The 18,353-nt window shown below is 57.0% G+C and overlaps 1 protein-coding gene across 6 annotated transcripts in view; it reads right to left on the bottom strand.

Annotated features, from left to right (window-relative positions):
- TNRC6C (trinucleotide repeat containing adaptor 6C) overlaps positions 1–18,353 on the bottom strand; it is a 62,626-nt gene that overhangs the window by 25,675 nt on the left and 18,598 nt on the right. For 4 of the 6 annotated variants that reach the window (XM_045835885.1, XM_045835884.1, XM_045835888.1 and 1 more), the window contains one exon: positions 4,925–7,510. In XM_045835885.1, the coding sequence (XP_045691841.1) occupies positions 4,925–7,292 (2,368 nt within the window). In that variant the 5' untranslated portion in view covers positions 7,293–7,510. Of the gene's footprint in view, positions 1–4,924; positions 7,511–16,566; positions 16,723–18,353 lie in introns of those variants that run through there. The other 2 variants (XM_045835882.1, XM_045835883.1) reach the window with 1 other exon arrangement.

Raw genomic sequence — 18,353 nt, 5'->3', positions numbered from 1 at the left:
GCTGAAGAGTAGCGGATTACCATTACGGGGAGGATAAAGGACTAAAAATTCACCTGGAGGAGCACCTGAGTATCTGCTCTGTGCTCGGCATTTCAGGAACTGACTCGGACGCCCCTAGGGTGGGGTTCCCCTCACACTGGGGCCCTCTGAGCGCAGCGCGCGTCACTGCGGCGCCTGCCGGGCTGCCGGCCTGCGGAGGGACGGTGCCGAACGGGTCACTGCCGCAGCAAGGAACTTCTCACGTTTGAAGTCAGCGTCGGGAGGGAGCGAAGCCCTATGCAGAGCCAGAGCCGTCTGCTCAGGGAGGTGGCGGGGGCACTGCTTTTCCGAATGCCTCGTTCCATGCCATGTCTTTGACACTTCTGTCCCAAACTCAGGGGACTGCAGTGGGCGGTTTCGGACAAGGGTCTTTTCCAAAGCTGGCCACGCGGCCTGGAGCGGCACAGTGGCCGCTCACAGGAGTGTATTAGAAACAGAAAAAATCTACTTAGCTTTTATGTTAATGCACTGATACAGCTTCTGAATGTGCTAAGTCTGTCTTACTGAGATGTGGTGGGGGCCGAACGGTTTTGTTTTTTAAAGATTTTACTTATTTATTTTTTAGACAGAGGGAAAGGGAGAGAGAAAGACGGGGAGAGAAGCATCAATGTGTGGTTGCCTCTCATGCGCCCCCTGCTGGGGACCCGGCCCGCACCCCAGGCCTGCGCCCGGACCGACTGGGAGCTCCCCTCTGGTGCGCAGGCCGGTGCTCGGCCCACCCCGGAGCCGCCCCAGCCAGGGCCTGAACTGGGCGCGCAGCCCCGGAAGTGCGTGCGTGAAGGACACCCTCCCCCTACTGCATCAGGGGGGCCTTCTGCTCCCCGCTCCGGCTCCACCCACCAAGCCCCCCACACCACACAGGGGTGAACAGAAACCGCCCCACAGCACCAGACCCGAGAAAAGCCCCGTGGACCCATAAAAAGCACAGAGCACTCGCTCAGATCACCCCTTTTAGTAACTGCTGATGGTGCTTAAAATAGAACCGCCCTGGCCGGAGAGGCCGGCGGGATCCATTTCTGAGGCTGCGGCGTGAACGCAGCTGGACGCGCAAGGCGCCCTGCTGACTCATCCGGCCCGCAGGTGACTCCAGTGTTGGGTGTCGTTTCCACCCCAAGGAAGACAAAGGGGCAGCCGGGCAGCTAGGACAGGGCGTCTCGGAGGGAGGACAAGGTCCCCCAGCTTCTGCTTTTGAGCTTAGGGAAACAGCTCCCTAAGCCAGAGAATTCCTAACTCTAATTCCTCCCAAGTTTTATTTACTTATGTTTAAAATATTTTATTTACTTATTTTTAGAGAGAGAGAAGAAGGGAGAAAGAGAGGGAGGGAAACATCCGTGTGTGGTTGCCTCTCATGCGTCCCCCACCGGGGACCTGGCGCTGATAGCCAGGCTTGTGCCCTGACTGGGAATCGAACTGGCGACCCCCTGGTTCACAGGCTGGTGCTCAGTCCATGAGCCACAAGAGTCAGCACTCCCAAATTTTAGTTTAGGGCGTGGGCGATCTGCCTCTTCCATGATGAATTCACATGATCGCTGCCTTTGCTTACAGTATTTGTCCAGAACACTAAGTGATCAGGCAAACAGCACAGCACTAGACTAAGCGAGGAGCCCAGCGCAAAGGGGGCTGGCTTTCCTCCAGCTGCAGCACGAAACCCCCGGTGACCACGGCAGGCAGGGCCGAATGCCCGGGGATCACCAGCGTGCCGGCCTGAGCAGCTGGGCACAGGCAGTGAGCAGCAAGGCAGCAGCAGCCTCGTCGACGGCCCTCAGGCGTGTGTGTGCCTGGCCGTTTGGGGCGGAGAACCCTGGGCAGTTCACGGAGTCCAGGCTGGGCTCGTATTCAAGCCACAGCTCCTCTGCAGCCTGGCCGGTGCTGAGACTGCTGCTCCTGTCATTGCTTCGGGCACCCACTTGTCACCCCCCCACCCCCCCCTCATGAGAGGACCGCAGGAGCCAGCCCGCTGTGGGCTGAGCAGCGAGCTCAGCTGTGTGGGGGGCGGGGGGTGCTGGGCGGGGACAAGCTCGGGCAGCAGATGAGCCTGCAGCAGAGGAGCCGCCCTCCTGGCCGAGGAGGGCCTGGCTCAGGGCAGAGGCCTCAAGGGCCCAGGCAGTGAGGGCAGGAACGACGGCTCTCGCAGCCCTGGGTGTCGCGGTGGAAGAGGCTAACATCATCAATGGAAAAACATGGCGAAGCAACCCCGCCACACGCCGTGAGACACACTACACGTGACACGGGCTCTGCAGACAAGCACACTGCCTGGAGACCAGCACCCGCCCTGTCTGTCTCTGTTCCGTGGGGACTGCGTCTACACCGGTGCTGCGTGTGGGGGTCACCCGCGTCACCCTCTCTCACGTTGGGCGATAATGTGCAGCTTGTTGGAAAACGACCTGTAAACGTTTTGCAGATGAGAGACAGTCTCTTTGGCCCTGCCGACAAACCAGGAAGGCCTTCACACGGGGGAAGCTCACGGGTAAGGGCTGATCCAGGGAAACACGCAGAGGGAGGAGAAGCAGCTGTCCCCGTGCGGTGGGGCTCGTCTCGCGGGGAGGGGGGCCTAGTGTTTGGAAGAGGTGCAGGCAAGGCCTGTCTCACACGGCGGAGCCTCACCACCCCCTCTCTGCCTGTGCCCTCGGGAGACTGCGCCCCCTACAGCACGGGCGTCACACGGCAGGACGCAGGAACAAGCCCCCTGTGGTCACCACGCCCACCGCCAGGAGCCCGTGCCAGGCACAAGGGCGCGCTGTACGGCTGGAGTTCTGCCAGGAAAAGTGTGTGTGTGTGTGTGTGTGGGGGGGGGGGTCGGGCATGACCTTGGGAAGACAGCCATGGGAACGAGGGTTCCCGGAGAAAGTCTTGGGGGGGCAGGACGACAGTCGCAGAGAACCTTCTGCCTACCTTGACTGTACCACGGCCCCGCCCACGGAACCAGACCCAGCATCGGTTGCCCTTCCTCCTCCGTGCTGCCCCCCCTTCACCTGAGTACTTCACAAGAGCCGAGTGCCGAGAAGTGTCAGCCATACGTTAGTGGGGGAAAGAAACCACCAGGAATCACACATATGAATACCCCAGGAGAGCCAGCCGGTTCCGGTCGGACCAGCACACGCCCCAGGAGCCACGGCGGCTGGCACGCCGGAAGGCACAGGCCCTGTCTGACTGAGGGGGTCGCTCCGGTCGACTGCTGCCCTGGGAGGCCAAGGTATCAGAGCTTCCAGGCTTCCAAAAGAAGCCAGAAATCTGGAATTTATACAGAACATTTTCCTTTGAAAACACTGATGCACACGAACAACGTGTGCCCAAAGGGCAGGTGCGTGGGGGCAGGCGCGGCCCTGGGCCGCCAGCCGTCTGACCTTCGGGTTAGTGACAGTGGGGTGTGTGGGGGGGCTCAACAGTCTGGAGCTCCAGAGAGGGCTCTGGGATGCAGATTCGGCCCCACGCGTGAGAAGATGGGTGGACAGCCACGGAGAGAGGACCCTGTCCCCAGCCCTGCCTGCGCTGCCTGCTTACAGCATTTAGGGACGGCGAGAAGCTGCCAGAAAGAGCGAGTACGCCGATCACAGGACCAGGGTCCAGGCAGGTCTCGGCCGGCCGCGGGGCTGGGGTCCAGCACCTTCCCAGGAATGAAGCTCTACACTTGGGACCCAGAGGCCGACTGGCCAGGAGGGAGGCAGGGCTTCACAGCAGCCTTAGTGAAAACGAAAGCTCCCGGTACCAGCACGATTTAAGAGAAGTGGCACAGCACGCCTCACGGAGGCTGGGGCGCAGACTGCACTCCCAGGAGTGCGGCTTCAGCGGGGAGGTAGGCAGGAGGGCTGCGGCCGCCGCCACCCCGCGCCGGTTAAACCGCACTTGCAGCGACCCCGAGCCCTGGCGCGGGCACCCGGAGAACAACCAGAAGACGGGAAGCTGAGCCCCCGAGGGACAGCAGTGGGCTCGGGGCCACTTCCTGGACGACGAGAGGATGGACGTCAGGGCTGTGCACGGGCACTGAGGCTCTGCAGTGGGGGCTGGAGACTGAGCCCCGCTCTGCCCCACCCCGGCACCCACCCCACGTGCAGCTCCGGGCGCCGAGGGGCCAGGGAGGCTCAGACACAGACGCAGTCCCGAGGTAGGATGGCGGGAGTGGCCAGGAAAGCAGTGTGGGGTGGGGCCCCGGGGCCCTGCACGTGGGCCTTTGGGGGTGGGAAGTGTCAAGGGGGGGCCTGCACTCTCCTCCCGCTCCCTCCCATGCGGTGAGCCCCGGCCCGGAGGACCCCCAGTCACTCTCTGTCACAACCCCGCCCCTGCGGGCTGGCGCTGCTCTGGGCTCTGCTTCTCGTCCGCCCCAGTGTCTAGGAGAGCGCCTCATGCGAGGCAGAACTCAAAACACAAGTTTTAGTCAGGTTTCAAGGTTTTTCTTTCAGCTGAAATCAAAGCACGCCTCCTCCTGCGCGACACCACTCACACGCTACAAAGCCAGCCCCCCCCACACCCACCAGCTCCGTGGAGCTGTAGAAAGTGCCTGTGGGTGGGCTTCCCCGCAGGCCCAGGACACGGCCCTGCGCCCCCAGGGCACTGGAACCAGGCCTGGGCTGAGGGCCGCTGGTTCGAGTCGGAGAGAAACAGGGACTCCGCACGTACGCGCAGGCTCACCCAACGGCCGTCCTTTCCCAAGAGGGCGTGTGTTTACCTCCCTCTGCTTTCCCTGCTCGGCTCAGGACGGGGCCTCTCGGGGACAGAGCTCCCAGGGACCCTGCGCGACTCGCGGCCCCCCGAGGACACGGGGGTGCAGCACTGCCACCAGGTGGCGGGCACCGAGTGCCGTTCGCCAGGAGACGTGAGCGGGCGGATACACGCGCACCTCGCGAGGACGAACGCGGTTTCACCCTCAGAGACCCGAGGCCTCGCCTACCTGGACCAAGCAGCGGCGACCGGTTCAGTGGGGCGCTGGCCGGGTGTGGCTGCGGCGTCTCGACCGCGCTCGTGCTGCTGCTGCTCGTGGTGGCGGCGGCGGCGGCGCTGCCCTGGAGGCCCGGGTTGTTCCTGTCCCACATGTTCACGGCTCTGTTGTTGTAGCTGCTCGGGTCGCCCCACGCCGAGGTGCCGTCGTCAATCTCCATTTTGCGTCGGATGGACGGCGGAGAAGGCTCTTCCCAGCCCGTGGCCTCGCCGCTGTCCTTCGGTTTGACAGGGACCGGCCCCCCGATCCACCCCGTCCCCGTCTGTTTAACGGAGGCGGCTCCCCCCCAGTTACTCACGCTGCTGTCCTGGGGCTTGCTCGCCCAGTTCTGCGGGGGGCCGGGTTTCAAAGACTCCCCCCAGCTCGCCCCTGCGTTCACCTTTGCACCCGTGCCGCTGCCCCAGCCGCTGGTCCCGGCCCGCGCAGACTCGCTCCAGCCCGACGCCGACCGCCCGCCGTCGGCGTCCCACCCGGAGCCGTTTTTCTTCCCCTCCCCCAGGTGTCCGAGGACCGAAGACGCGTCTGCCCAGTCTCCCCCTCCCGCGCTCCAGGCTGGATTCGATTTTTGTCCGTCTCCCCAGTTTTGAGATTTGGGCTTTTGAGGCTCCCCCCAGGCGGGTGACTTGTCCTCCTGACCCACGGTCCCACTCCAGGAGTGGCCGCCCTTGGCGGCAGCAGCATTAGCGACAGCAGTGGAGCTCACCGAGTCCCCCCAGACCCCGGGGCCATTCGGCGCCCTGCCGCCGCTGTCCCCCCAGCCCGCGTCTGCCGGCCCGGCGGCAGGCGGGGCGCTGGCCCAGCCCGACACCGAAGAGGTATTTGTACTGTTGGTGATGGACCCATCGCTCCTCCCCCCTGAGTGTGGAGGCTGCGGGGCCGCACAGCCCCAGGCCTCCGTCCCATTGTCGTTTTTCCGCTCGGACCGCGGGGACTCCTCGAACTCCCAGGCAGTGTTCTGCTTTACTGGAGTCTGTCCCCAGCCCGTGTTAGACAGGACTCGCGGGTCCAGATCGTTCCTTGGCAACTGGATGTGCCCTTGGTCTAGAACCCCCTTCTCTCGCCTCCGGCCCTCGGCGCCTTCCCTCCCGGCACCCGCCTCGCCGTGACTGCCGGAGCCCTCGCTGCTGCCCTCGCTCGCCGTGGTTCCGGAAGAGGCGGCTTTGGCCCATGAGCTCAGGTGGTCACCGCCGGGCTGCACGGCGGGGCTCTGGCCGCTCACGCCAGGGCTGTCCCACCCCGTGGATCCTTTCCCGCCGCTGTCGCCACTGGAATGCTGGTTCGGGGCCTTCCCCCACTCCCCATTCACCCCGTTAGCAGTGCTTCGGCTGGGGCGGCCCCACGCGCCCGAGTGGGTATTCCCGACGCCGCTGTCGCCGCGGCCCCTCCCCCAGGCGAGGATCCCGGGGCCAGCAGGAGGCCCCGAGTCCCAGGCAGCCGCTCCGCCCCCCGCCTTCTGCACAGCACTGCTGGACCCATTTTGTTCAGCACCTAGTGCTGAGTTCACAGTGTCTCCACTCCCTTGACTGAGCCCAGAACCGCTACTCCCTGCGGCAGGGTTACCCGGGGACAGTCCCCACACGGAACTGCCGCCCCCTTCGCCACCGCCCCCACCGACTTGAGAGACCGACGATCCGTTAGCACCAGGAAGGCCTTGCAGGTGGGGCGGGATGACGGCCCCCACGCCGACAGCCATGCCCCAGTTGGGCAGCCCATTTGTCTGCATTGCATTGATAGGGTTTGGTGAAGAGTTCACGGGGTTAGTGTTATTTGGTCCATCAGTGTTAAGGTTCTGAGGTTGTACGCTGAAAGACACATTCTGAGAAGTGGATGTTTGTGGTTCTGTGCTCTCCTGCGGCAGCAGGCTCCCCCAAGCACCTAAAGTGCCCGCCGGGTTCCCGTTCTGGGTGCCCATGCTGTGTCCTATGGCACTGACCGGACTGCAAATACTGGCAGGGCTGCCTGTTGCCACAGTTCCTTCATGTCCGAGCACCGGCCAGGCAGCCGGGTTGGCGCTCGGGTTAAGGTTGAGATTAATGCCAGCGTTGGAGGTGGAGGCGCCCCAGCAGTTCTGACTTCTCCCGTCTCCAATCATGTTGTCCACTTTCCCGTCCCCGCCGCCGAGCGAGCAGTGAGCGAGGCCGGAGCTGGAGCCCGCGGCTACGCCCCACGCTCTGGCCGCGCTGCCGTTGCCGTTGGCCCCCCCTGCTCCCAGGGCGCTCGGGTTCGGGGGGCTTTGGACGAGTGTGCCGCTGGTGCCGTTGTTGCCATTGGTCTTCTTGGCGTGTCCAGTGAAGCCGCCCTGGGCGCCCCCCGTGGCCATGCTACTGCTCTCCGAGCCGCAGTTGGAGGCGGAGTCAGTGTCCGTAGCGCATTCTGAGGCAGACTCCGTCTCGGTCCCCGCGATGGCAGGCCACGCCTCCTTATCGGTCCTGTCTATGATCACTTTATCCCAGCTGCAGCCGGCTTCGCTTCGGAAAGTGGGCTGCTGTCCCCAGTGGGAGCTCTCATAATGATCTGCCAGTCCGCTGTGACTGAGATCTGAAAAAGATGAAACACATTCAAAATTAGATTTTCCTCCCATGTGTCAAGGAATCAGCTTCGGCTCCTCTTTGGAGGAAGCTCGTTATTTCAAGTTTTCAGTTCGGAATGAAAAAGGCTAGAACAAGGACTTAAAGAAGAGAGTTGTTTGTCTTCTTAAAAGCTCCCATTAAACAAAGAGTTAATGTTGCTACAATCACATTAACTCCTGGCAGTACACCACGTGTCGTCCTCTCGAGAGGACTCCAGCGGCACACGAGTCTCTGAAGACACCTGCAGTGAGGGACACTGCTTCGTGTCCCAGAGCGGCTGCGCCACCCTGGCCGCCCCGGCTTCGGGAGACACCGCCACAAGGCCCCCCAGGCTCTCTACGTGCCCTCGAAGACCCAGCTGGAGTCACAGCGGCACACAGCGGCGGAAGCGTGTGCAGCCGAGAAGAGCCGTGAGTGCGCCACAGCATCACGTGCGAGAACACTCCCCGAGGAGTGGCGGACAGAGGCAGGAGGGGAGAAAAAACACGACAAAATGCTGTCTTGTGTTTTATCAAGCATACTAAGGGTTAGAAGGGTTGACTCGTATCTGTGCTACCTCATGATTCATCACTGGTTCCTGCGCATCAATAACAAACGTTCTCTGCCCCACACCTGGGGTCTTCCTGGACCCCCGAGGACTCCTGCAACGGCCTTCCGTTCCCCGAACGAGCCTCTTCCTCGTGTGATCTCCTGCTACAGTGTTTCTATCCTTTCACTCTTAGGGTCCTTCAAAAGGATCCAGTGCCTGGTGTATTTTATCTCCTCTGATTTCCTAACAATTCGAGTGTTTCTCATACGGCAATCAAAATTATATTCCAATTAGTTTTCCAGCAGACTTTATTTAATGTATCGCTCAAAAACACAGTGAAATGAAAAAATTAACTTGTACGTATAACAAATTCACACAATTTAGAAATCCTTGACAGAATTTCTTTCTAGTATGATATGCAGATAACTACAATAAAATATTTCTTTTTCTTTTGGAACCTTTCATCATTATGTTCTATTCAAATTTATTTTAACGAGAAAAATCTTACTCGTGAACAGTAAAATTGGTTTTTAAAGAAAGTCTCTTTAAAAGTTTGAAGGAGCTAAAAAAAAAAAAGGCAGTATGTAAAGAATACCAGTATCACTAGAAAGGCAACACAAAGCTGGCTCCAACCTTAGAGACAAGCACGCTAACCACTCTTGCTCCGACCCAAAGGGTGGTGCTGAGCTGGAACTAGGCTCTAGCAGGGGCAGGCCATCCCAGGGGAACACCGCAGGGGAAAATGGGGACGGGCAACAGAAAACTGTCAGCATGTAAACTACTACAAAGCAACTGAGTCTTTTACTGCCAAGTATTAGGGGCTGGTTCTGCAGTCCCAGGTTAAGATGACTTCCCCTACTGGTTTTGCACATACTATAAGAGCTAGCTTACATAATAACTAAGTTAAAGAGACAGGCGACACACATCACTCAACACAGAAAACAAGACCGACTCAAAAGACAGACTGCCCCGTCATCAGAACACCCACCTCAGCTCTCTCCCGGACGGGTGCGCAGGAGGCGGGCCAGCGCGCACTGCAGCCCCGCCACGGCCTGGCCTGGGCCGGAGGCTGCCGCCCGGAGTCCCGGCCTTCCTTCCCAGCACCCAGTGCCTTCCGAATACTTCCCATCACCTTTCCCACTCCCTATGGGCCCCACTGGAAGAGGATCGGCTCTTTGTTACTGGTCTGCTTTGAGGGCTCCTGTAAAATGCTTCTGAGTACTGCCCAGCCCCAATCTGAGGGACGCACGCTGGGTACGGGTCAGGTTTGAAACAGCTGTTTCTATCCGAGGGACCAGGACAGCATGCAGTACAAACCAGGGAGAGGGGAAGGACTGCTGAGTGCTGCTGGAAGGGGGTTAGCTGTGTGGCAGAAGTCACAGTGGATCCCTACCTCAAACCATACATGAAAACAAGCTCTAGAGGAATTCAAGAGTGAGTTACAAAATGCCAAACTTCTTAAAGCTTAATAAAGAAACCCAGGAGGCTATCGCTATGACCTAGGACACTGCGCCTTCCTACAGAAGACGCACAGAAGTTGAAAGACTTGACCGTGGTGCTAACGGCACGTGCGCGACAGAAGACGTCACGCAGAGGAAGCGGGAAACCAGCCAGGGGCAGGAAGGGAGGCCGCCGGCAGTCCGACAGGCCGCGAAGTGGCCGCAAAGGGCAGCGCAGGGAAGAGAAAGCGGCACGACACGCGAGCACCCCCGGCGGCGCTCGAGGCGCGCCCTTCAGAAACCGGGCACGTCGCCCCGCGGACGATCGTTTTCACAACAGAACCCAGAACCGCAGCTCTTTTGGGGGGACGTAAGAATGGAATTGGGGGTGATTTTTGTAACATTTCTAAAACAGATCTGAAGGAAATATGACAAAACACTGTGGCAAATTTATACTGTGAATAGTTTTACTTTCTATGTAGTTTCTTCTACTTCAAAAACATTAAAAAAAACTCTGAAAAATGTTTACATGTGCCCTGGCTGGGTAGCTCAGCGGGTCGGAGCATCACCAGAAGGCTGTGGGCCCGACCGCGGCTCAGGAGTTTACCGGGCAGCTGACGGGTGTTTCTGTCTCTCTACCTAAAGTCAGCAACAGAATATCTTTGGGTGAGGATTAGAAACAGTAAATGACATTTTACAAAAAAAAGTAAAATGCTTAAACATGGTATCAATGAGGTGGAAGATGGAATCCCCAAACGTACCCGAGGTAAGCAGCCAATGTTCGTAAGTAATAGGAATGTAACTAAAAGAACACATTTGTATTGTTAGAAAAATGTGAAAACTTGACAAGAGCCAAGAGGCTCAGTGTGATTAAAATAACGCTCTGGTCACTGAACTAGGAGTCTAATTTCTGAAGTTGAGTTTCTCAAGGGGATGGATGGTATCTCCTTAGTTTTATATCCATCGTGCTTGCCACGGACTCGGCGACCAAGCAATGCTTCCCGGAGACACAAAGAACACAGGCTCAGCGCACTCCTGCAGCGCAGGCAGCGCCTCTGCCTGCCACACCCAACCGAGACCCTCTGCCCACGGGACAGCGACCCCACTCCCGGTGCCCAGACGCTGGCGGCCACCGCTCCCCCCCACCCCCTCTCTCTGCGACTCTGACTGTTGCGGGCGTTTTCTGTAAACGGGGTCGCCCAGTATTCGTCCTCTTGTGACTGGCTTGTCTCACTCGGCATAGTATCTTCAAGGTCCATCCACGTTCTAGCATGTGTCAGAATTCCCTTACTCTTCAAGGCGGAGCGGCACTCCACTGTCAGCAGAGGCCACACTGCTTACCCATTCACCTACCGCAGGCAATCTGGCTACTGTGGACACCGCTGCCATGAACACATGCATACAAGTATCTGTTCCAGCCCCTGCTTTCAATTCTTGTGGGTCCGCACACAGAAGTGGGATTGCTTTATAAATTACCTTTTCTTGTAGAAGGTTATGGGATGTAGCTCGAAATGTGCAGACCCAGACTGGTGTGGGAGGGGCTAAGGCATGGTTTCAGCCGCAGCCGACCACTGTAAGCGCCACGGCCAGCACCCACAAGGACCCCACCCTCCCGCGCGCCACACTGGCACCTGCTATGGGCTGCGCTGCGGGTGCCAGCCATCCTCCTGGGGGGAAGTGGCGGCTCTCAGTGACTTTCATGCGCAGCTCCTTAACAATCGGTGTGATGTTGAGCATCCTTTCAGATGTAAAGCAAAGTTGTTTTTATAATCGAACTTTTTTATTCTACTGAAAACGAACAAAGACAGAAGAGCTGCACCGTCGAGAGGTAAGGAAACCCTGAGCGCAGGGAGTTTCCCCACACACAGATGTAGGACAGACAACCCAGCCTCCGCCATCCTCCTCTGCTGGCTCTGCTTTGAAATTTTCTACAAATATCTGTAATCAGGACATTAAACTATAAGTAATAAATGTGAACCCAAGCTGAGCTGGAACATTAATCTCGGGCACCGAGAGGGCAGAATGCAGAGGCAATGCTGCTGCTCACGAGAAAGACAAACAGGCGTGGGGGTCTTCGCAGTCCGAGCCCCGCCCCGTGCTCTGCGAGAAAACGAAAGGCAGAAACCCCTCCCCGAGGCAGCTGGAGTCTGAGGTAGGCGACCAGTCCCACGCAGCGCAGTGCCCTGCCCCTCGGAGGGCAGGCAGGGACTCGCGATGGCCCTGCTGACAGGCCCTGGGATTCTGCACTGTCATGGACAGCCTTTGCCCTTAGAGCTTTTCAAGAGCAACAGAGGCTCACCTTGGAATTAAGGAGATAATCCTGTAAGAACAAGGACCTTTTCATTCCCATACATTTTTTAAAATCCCGCACTTCAACAACAACAGGAGTCAGTAGGGTGAACACCAGCCGTCCCAGTGAGGTGTCTCCGGCCTGCAGCGCCGCCTGGGCCGCGTCGTGGAGCGTGCGCGCCTGCAGCAGCCGCCGGAGCACAACGACCCGGCTCCGCCCACGCGGCCCTGCCCTGCCGGGTTTGCAGAAAGGGCTCGGGGAGAAAAGGCATTCCTCCATCCCAGCGTCCGGCACAACAGTGGGCAGGACGCGCCCGCTGGGTCAAGCAATCTTGGCTGTAGGTCCCTGCTCTTTATGACTTCAAATATTTCTTGGCAATTCCTTCCAGCCTGCAAAGTTTCTTCTGAGAAATCAGTTGACAGCCTCACTGGCACCCTCCTTTAGGTAACTACCTGCTTTTCTCTTGCAGCTTTTAAGATTCTCTATCTTTAGCCTTTGCCTTTTAATTATGACGTGTCTTGGAGTGAGCCTCTTTGTACCCATCTTGATTGGAACTCTGTGCTTCCTGGACTTGCACGTCTATTTCCTTCACCAAATTAGGGAAGTTTGCTTTCATTATTTTTTCAATTAGATTTCCAATTTCTTGCTCTTTCTCGTCTCTTCTGGCACCCCCGAGATGTGAACTTGGGAACACTTGAACTTGTCCCAGAGGCTGCTGACACTATCTTCATTTTTGGAGGGATTCTTTTTTCTGCTTGTTATTCTGATTGGTTGTTTTTTGTTTCTTTATGTTCCAAATCATTGATGTGATTCTCGGCTTCATCCACTCTACTGTTGTTTCCTGTAAATTGTTCTTTATTTGCTTCAGTGTATCCTTCATCTTGACTGGATCTTTTTTATGCTGCTGAGATCCGAAGTTCCTGGAGGATCCTTATAACTAGCGCCTTGAACTCTGCATCTGATAGATTGCTTATCTCCATTTCGTTTAGCTCTTTTTCTGGAGTTTTGATCTGTTCTTTCATTTGGGCCATATTTCTTTATCTCCTCACTTGGCAGCCTCCCTGTGTTTGTTTCCACGTACTAGGCAGAGCTGCTGTGACTCCGCGTCTTGGTGGTCTGGCCTAATGCAGCAGGTGTCCTGTGGGGTCCAGGGTACTACCTCCCCTATTGCCCAAGTTGGGTACTCACAGTGTGCCCTTCATGTGGGCTGAGGACACTCTCCTCTTATAGTCAAGGCTTGACTGCTGTTGGCAGGTCAGTGGGAGGGATTTACCCAGGCCAGTCAGCTACAAGGACTGGCTGTGACAGCCGACCACCACCCTCGGCCTTCCATGGGGGATCAGCTGTGCAGGGCGGCAGGGTGATGGTGCTCTGACATGGTCTGCAGCCCTGGGTGTGCAGACTCTGGAGTTTCCTGGGTGGTGCAAGCCAAGGTCAGCTCCCACCCGTGTTCTGCCTGGGGCTACTCTGCCTGGGCTATAAAGCAGTCTGAGATGGCTGTTATGGGGACTTATCATCACGGCACTGGAACAACTGGGCTGGGGGGCTGATACAGGGCTGGGACTCTCACTCCCAAGATATCCCTCCCGAATATTTATCCAAGACACGTGGATGTGGGGCCAAGCCATTCAGTGCCTCCACCCCTCCTACCAGTCTGGACGGATGTGTTTTCTCTAATGCCATAGCTGTCAGACTCCCACTCAAATCAACCCCACTTCTGGGGATCTGGCCCACAATCCAGGCAAGTGCCCAGACTGGGAATTGAACTGATAACCCTTTGACTTGCAGGCTGGCGCTCAATCCACTGAGCCCCACCAGGCAGGGCTGGAACTTTGATGTGGTTGTGTGTGGAGGCGAGCCATGTTTACCTGTGCCACCATCTTGACTGGAAGTTCTCTCCTACTTTAATATATTTTTAAAAAATTACCTGGCTGGTGTAGCTCAGTGGATTGAGCGTGGGCTGTGAACCAAAGTGTGGCAGGTTCGATTCCCAACCAGGGTACACACCTGGGTTGTAGGCCATAGCCCCTAGCAACCGCACATTGATGTTTCTCTATCTCCCTCCCTTCCCTCTCTAAAAATAAATAAATTAATTAAAAAAAAATAGTTTGGGCCCTGGCTGGTGTGGCTCAGTGAACCAAAGAGTTGCCAGTTCAATTCCTGGTCTAGGGCATATGCTTGTGTTGCAGACCAGGTCCCCAGTAAGGGGCACACAAGAGACAACCACACACTGATGTTTCTCCCCCGCTCTTTCTCCCTCCCTTCTCTAAAAATAAAATATTAAGAAAAACCATTAATTTAAAAAAATAATAGTTTGAACATAAAATGTATTTAAAAGCTGGAAAGGTGTTGAAAACCAGAAAGCAAACGTCATGGTTGTAATGCAGTATTTATGGTTTTCAAATACAGACTCAAGATGAGTTGAAAATACCACCACCACTGTCGTCTTGGTGCGGGGGCAGAAACAATACAAGCCACAGAACGTGAAGAGCAGGACCTGTATCCCCAACACACGGTCAAACCTAAAGCCACTTTGGGAAAATCAGGTTCTACCCACTCGCCGCCGTCCCTTCCCACCGCTGAGACTCCTTTAACGACTTCTGGGGGCTTGTGGGGAGCACCGTAGGAGCAGGTTTGAGAAGATGCCCCAGGGAATCCCTAAATGTCTCTTGTCCTCATCACTACTCCTGCCACCGCCTCCGCCATTATTTCACCACCACCATCATCTTTTTTGTTTAAGCCTCACCTGAGGACATTTTTTCATTGCTTTTCAGAGAGAAGGGGAAGGGAGAGAAGGAGAGAAACGCTGACTGGCTGTCTTCTTACATGAGCCCTGGCTAGGGATCAAACCTGCGACCTTTCAGTGTACGGGACGACGCCCCAACCAACCGAACCATACCGACCAGGGCACCATCATCACCGTCAGCGCCACCACCCCCTTACCGTCACCACAACGTATCCTGACACCAGAATCTGTTCCAAAAATGAACATGTAAAGAGACCATTATTCTCTTTATGTGCAGCGCACGCACTCTTCTTGGAACTTGGATTCCAACAAAATTTGAACAATCTGCTTTTCATAACCCAAAGTGTCTTGACCATGTTTCAGTTCACCAATCTGTCTTTTAGTAGTCACCTAAAAGACAGGACTACGTGAAAAAAAAAATTGTGGAAAGACTGGCCATGTAGGACTAGCGTTTTGCCATAAATAAAAGCCGTAAAGGGACGGAGGCGGCGCCGCCTCGAAGGGGTTGCAGGCCCCCCGCGCAGTCCAGGGCCCTGGGGGCCGTGTCCCACGTGCCTGTACGCAGCAGGTCTGAGCAAGTTCCCGAGCCAGTCTTCACTCCAGGAGACGGCACACACTGCGCGGCACTCTGAAGGTCTAAAAGTGCTTCCACACACAGTGAGTGAGTGCACCGAACCTTACAAGTTATGTCCACTTCAGAGATGGGGAAAGAGAGGTTAGGAGAAGTCAAACTTGGAAAAGGTGTTATAACAAATATAACAAATAAAGCAGTGAGGACTGAACTAAAGCCCACATTTTTAGAATAAAATCCTACTGCTCTTTCCACTATACCATTCTACTATCAGAAAAATTTCCCCTAAAAAAAGTCTTAAAAAGAAAAAAGTAATGAAGTTTGTATATAATGTCAAATTGTCTTTTCTTCTGTTTCAATGGCTCACACATTCTGAAAATAAATGTCTATAAAAATCTAAGTAACATAACTGCCTTAAGTGATTAAATTAAAAAGGATTACATGACAGGATAGCTTGGTTTAAAGAGAAAAGCTTTCTTCTTTTTTTTTTCCTTTTAAATTTTAAAATGTTAAAAATGTAAAAATAAAGTTTTCAAGGAAGAGTATTTAACAAAGAGCTTCCAAAAGCTGCATTAAGCAAAAACTTAATTAGGTATCAAATTAATCAGATAGGGAAGCACGGACAAGATTTACTCAGAAGTGTGCAGAATGCTTAATTAGTCGTAACGCTGACAAACGGGACATAATTCATTCTTTATCACCATAGCCTTTCAATGGAAATTAGAAAAATATTACAGATGTTATGAAAAATAGCTCCAATGGCTTTCCGTAACCGGAAACACACTCCACGAGACGCTCGCCGGCCACACAAGTCCCTTGTCACCCAGGTTCCGAGCGGCGGGACTCGCCAGCAGCCGCTGCCGGCCCCCAAGGACCCCCGACACCTCCCTGGATGGCGTCTACTGTGCGGGCAGCTTGCGGGGAGACCTGGATGCACAACTCTGTCGCCAGACAGAGTCCAAAACACCCGGCCGATCGCTCGAGCCCGAGAGTGAGGAACCTGAGTACAGGTTTCAGAGTAAAAGGTGTACTGGCAACAACGATGGGAAGTGTTGAAGAGAATAAGCTTATTGCCCTGATTTCTCTTCAAACGAGCAGGGAAGAAGACCGCTTCCTCCAGGCTGACACCCTGTCAGGACGAGATACCACTGGGACCCTGAGGAGCAGCGTCCTCCCTCGGGAGGCCGGCCCATGCCCAGAAGGTGGAGGGGGGCCGGCGGGCCGCCCTGCCCAGCCCGGGGCCAGCAGCTCCCCAGGGCGCCATTTCACGGCGCGACCTGTGCCGGCAGCCCGGGCTCGGAGCTGCCGCTGCTCTCTGAGGGCACGTCACGTGTTGGCTCGGGACGAGCACACGCTCTGCTCCGTGTGCGTTTCGTTTCCCCTCCTCTGCCAGGGCTGACGGGGCAGAAGTGCCTGCAGAAAGGGCCCCCGACCCCCGGGGGACGCTACCTTGCAAGCTGGCGGCCTGTTCGCCCGCCTCCAGGGTGGCCTGGGCTCTCAGCTCCACCATGTCAGCCGCGCACAGCGACAGCCTCATCCTGTCGCGCTGCCAGCCAAGTCCCAGGCAACCTGCGGGCGCCCGCGGGGGCCAGCGGGCAGCGTTGGCAGCCCTTCCGCTCCGGGAGGCCCCGCTGCCCCGCTGCGGGGGAGAGCCCACGGAGGGCCTGGAAAGCTTTGATTATCTAATTGCAGCTGACACTAAACCGATCTTCCCTCCTCTTTCAGTTCCCTCCATTGCCGCCACGTTCCTGCTCGGGCCCTGGGCACAGGCAGCGTCAGAGCCAGTTTTCTTCTGCCTTTTTGAAAGTCAGCCAAGAGCACAACGGCACATGGCCGTGGGCCGCATGCAAATGAGCCGCCGCACGCTCTCGCTGCCTTTGTCTCCGTTCCCTCTCCGTCTTCGCCCCCTGAACAGTTGGCATTCCGACACTGGCTCCAATATCCCAAATGAGCACCATATGCAAATTGGCAAGTGTCCAACTCCTTAATTACCTTCCTGCCTCCATATGAAGGATGTCTAAGCAGCAAACACAGCCGCCGAGTCACCGAAGCCTGTTTATACACGACACGTACAAAGCGGCCACCGAAACAATACACTGTCCGTCTTTAGCACAACTAAAGAGAGGCTTTTAAAAACTGATAAAAGCTCCCAAGTGTTCCAAGCCAGAGCTCTGCTTCAGACTTGCAGGAACAGGGTCTGAACGAAAAACAATGTGATAAAATGACATTTTTCTGGAACCCGAGTCACTACACTTACACTTTTACCAGTTAAATTTTTTTTTGCCAATTCAATACATGAATGTGAAAATCCAGCTCCCTGAGTTATTTCAGAGGTCCGCATTCCACGTCAGGACAGACAATTGCTATCTGAAGGGAGGACTGGCGCCGGGGCCGGGCCGGGGGCTGGGAGGAGCCCTCCCAGTGCCCGAGCCTCGTGCCTGCGTGCCTGGAGACCGGCAGCGGTGGAGGGAGGACGCGGTCCTCCCGCCGGGCTCACACCACCCCACTAGTCCCGCCCCTGCGACCTCCCGAGGGTGGCAGTCCTCTCGGGGACCACGGGAACAGGTGCGTCCAGAGCAGTGGGGCGGCTGCAGCCTGGAAGTGCCATGTGGTGACTGGAGGGAGCCCCGTGAAGGGCCTCGGGAGGGGGAGAGCCGGAGAGCGAGCAGGGACTCCCAGTGACAGGGCGAACGGGCTCTGGGAAGGGAGGACGGGCCGCGAGGCTCCGGCAGCAGGCGAAGCTCCGAGGGCGCCCTGCCCGGGCCCTCCCTGCGCCCCGGAGTCCTTTCGCCGCGCCGCCCTCGTGCCGCGGGGGTGGCTCGGCCCCGTCCTGAGAGCGCGCCGCAGTGAGCACACACAGCACTCGGGTGGGAGTGCCTGCTGCAGAGCGGGGCACGGCGAGGGTGGGAATGCTCCGGGCCTCCTGGGGGTGGGGGGCAGGCGATACAGTGGTGTGCAGGGAGGGGCAGGGCGGCCAAGCGTGCGCACATACTGGACGCGACAATGCCAGGTGGGCACACCGGTGAGACCGGCAGGAAGCACGGGAGGCAGGCTGTGGGGAGAAGCAGGGAACACGCTGGCAGGGGAGGCCGTGAGGGACCTCTGAGGACACGAGGACGGCCAGGCGGCGGGACTGTCCGACGGGGCACCGGGTGCCGCGGAAAGCTGCACAGGGGCTGCAGGGACCTTTGAGTCAGTGCAAGGGGACGAACTGCCAAGATTCCTCTGCCGGGACA

This window comes from Phyllostomus hastatus, unplaced genomic scaffold, assembly GCF_019186645.2.
Source record: "Phyllostomus hastatus isolate PE091 unplaced genomic scaffold, TTU_PhHast_1.1 phas_contig_210, whole genome shotgun sequence".
Classification (NCBI taxonomy): Eukaryota; Metazoa; Chordata; class Mammalia; order Chiroptera; family Phyllostomidae; genus Phyllostomus; species Phyllostomus hastatus.
This window is presented reverse-complemented; position numbering and strand designations above follow the sequence as displayed.